Raw genomic sequence first — 1,769 nt, forward strand, 5'->3', positions numbered from 1 at the left:
TCGTCCTGGGGGCTTTTGTCGGTGAGCTTGAGGTGGCGGCGCCAGGAGTTGAAGTTGGCGGCGTCGGGCTGGGTGTACTTGGCGTCGGGGGTGCGGTGGGAGTGGAAGATGAACTTGTTGGGGGAGAAGTACATGCTGCAGTAGCTGCACTTGATGCACTTGGCCCGGGAGCTGTTGTAGCGGGCCGGGATGAAGCTGCCGCGACAGCCCCAGGCGCACTCGTGGGACACGTCGAAGGCGAAGTTATCCGGCAGTTTGGGGGGCCGGTTCTCTCCCAAGAAGGACTTGCAGAGCCGCTCCGCTTCCCGCTTGGTGATCATGCCGCAGCGGCGGGAGGAGATGGGCATGGCCCCGGCCCGCCGGAGGATCTCCAGCTGCACCGGCGTGCACTGCACGCAGGTGATGCCCAGGGCCACCCGCCGGTTGTGGATCTCGTTGTAGCTGAAGTTTTTAAGCAGGGTGTTGGAGATCTGCGCCAGGCACAGCCGCTCTTGCCCGTCGATGACCAGGGAGACGATGGGGATGCCGTAGAGGATCACCTGCCCCACCTGGTTGGGCTTCATGGCGGCGTGGCCGGCCCTCGGTTGGTTCATGGGGTCCGGCGGGTACGCGCTGGACGGCGACGGCAGCAAGATGTCGGTGGGGCCGGGCAGCGGGCTGGTCGCCATCGCCTCAGCGCCGGGGGGGCTGCTCAGCTCCAGCTGCGGGCGGGGAAGGGGGACAGAGACACAGCGCCGTCAGCCGGGGACCCACGGCGGGGGGGGACGGGACACCCACGGGGGAGAAGACACGCACCCCCTCACCCCCTCGAGTCTCCCGGCGTGGGGAGGCGTTATCCTTAGCGACCCACACACCCCACCCAACCCACCCCGGCCTCACCGGGGCTGTGGGCCGCCCGCCACCGCGCACCCCGGCTTTCCGACGTGCGCATCCCCCCGCGGGTGCGGAGATGCCGGTGGAGGAGCCCGGCGCCCCCGTTAGGAAGATGCCCCAGCCCACGGGCGGCTCATCCCCAGACACGTGTCCGCGCCTCCCCGTCCTGGAAACCCACCGCAGCCCTGGGGAAACGATACGCGGGCACCGGCGCCCGCTCCGCGCCCGCCTGCTCCCTCCGACAGGTTCCTCCCTCCGCACCCCCCAGGGATGGGGCAGCCGCGGAAAAGGAATGGGAAAAAAAAAAAAAAAAGTTCTGATGCTCTCCGCGGCTAGCCGCGCATCCTCCCCGCCCGGCGCCCTTTTACCTCCGCGGCCGCGCTTTAGCCGTGCCGCCGCCGGGCCCCTCCTCCAGCGGCCACCGGGAGGGAGCCGCATCCCCGCGCCCGCCGCCGCGGAGCAGCGCGGCCAGCCGCAGCCCTGCCCTCGGTGCAGCGCACACGGCGGCGGCTGCAAGCGCGGAAGCTCCGCGCTTCGCTGGGCGAGCGGCGGCCCCCCGTGGGCACGGTGACGTCAGCGGGCGGGGGGGGCGGTGAAGAGGGGGAAGGGGGGGGGTCCGGCTCCCCCATCTCCCCCCACCCTCCCCAGCACCAGGAAGGGGGTGCGGACGCCCCATCGGGGCCCGGCCTCCCGCCGCCGCCCCCCGCAGCGCTCCCCGCTCCCACCCGGGGGGGCGCCGAGCTCGGGGACGGAACGCGTGAAGGTGGGATGCGCTTTGGCTTTTTTTCGCCTTTTTTCCGCTCCCCCCCGCCCCCGTCACGGTCTGAGCCTAATCGCTTCCAAGAAACCGAATATGCTCAATAGAACAGCCGCGTCTTTTCGGAAACGGTGTTTTT

General features: G+C 70.2%; 1 protein-coding gene across 1 annotated transcript in view; it reads right to left on the bottom strand.

Annotated features, from left to right (window-relative positions):
• SKOR2 (SKI family transcriptional corepressor 2) overlaps positions 1–897 on the bottom strand; it is a 27,860-nt gene extending 26,963 nt beyond the window's left edge. The window contains exon 1 of the mRNA XM_074855974.1: positions 1–897. This exon is cut by the window's left edge and continues 1,573 nt beyond it. Within this exon, the coding sequence (XP_074712075.1) occupies positions 1–668 (668 nt within the window). The 5' untranslated portion in view covers positions 669–897.
• Positions 898–1,769: the final 872 nt, after the last annotated feature.

Source organism: Strix uralensis, chromosome Z (genome assembly GCF_047716275.1).
Source record: "Strix uralensis isolate ZFMK-TIS-50842 chromosome Z, bStrUra1, whole genome shotgun sequence".
Classification (NCBI taxonomy): domain Eukaryota; kingdom Metazoa; phylum Chordata; class Aves; order Strigiformes; family Strigidae; genus Strix; species Strix uralensis.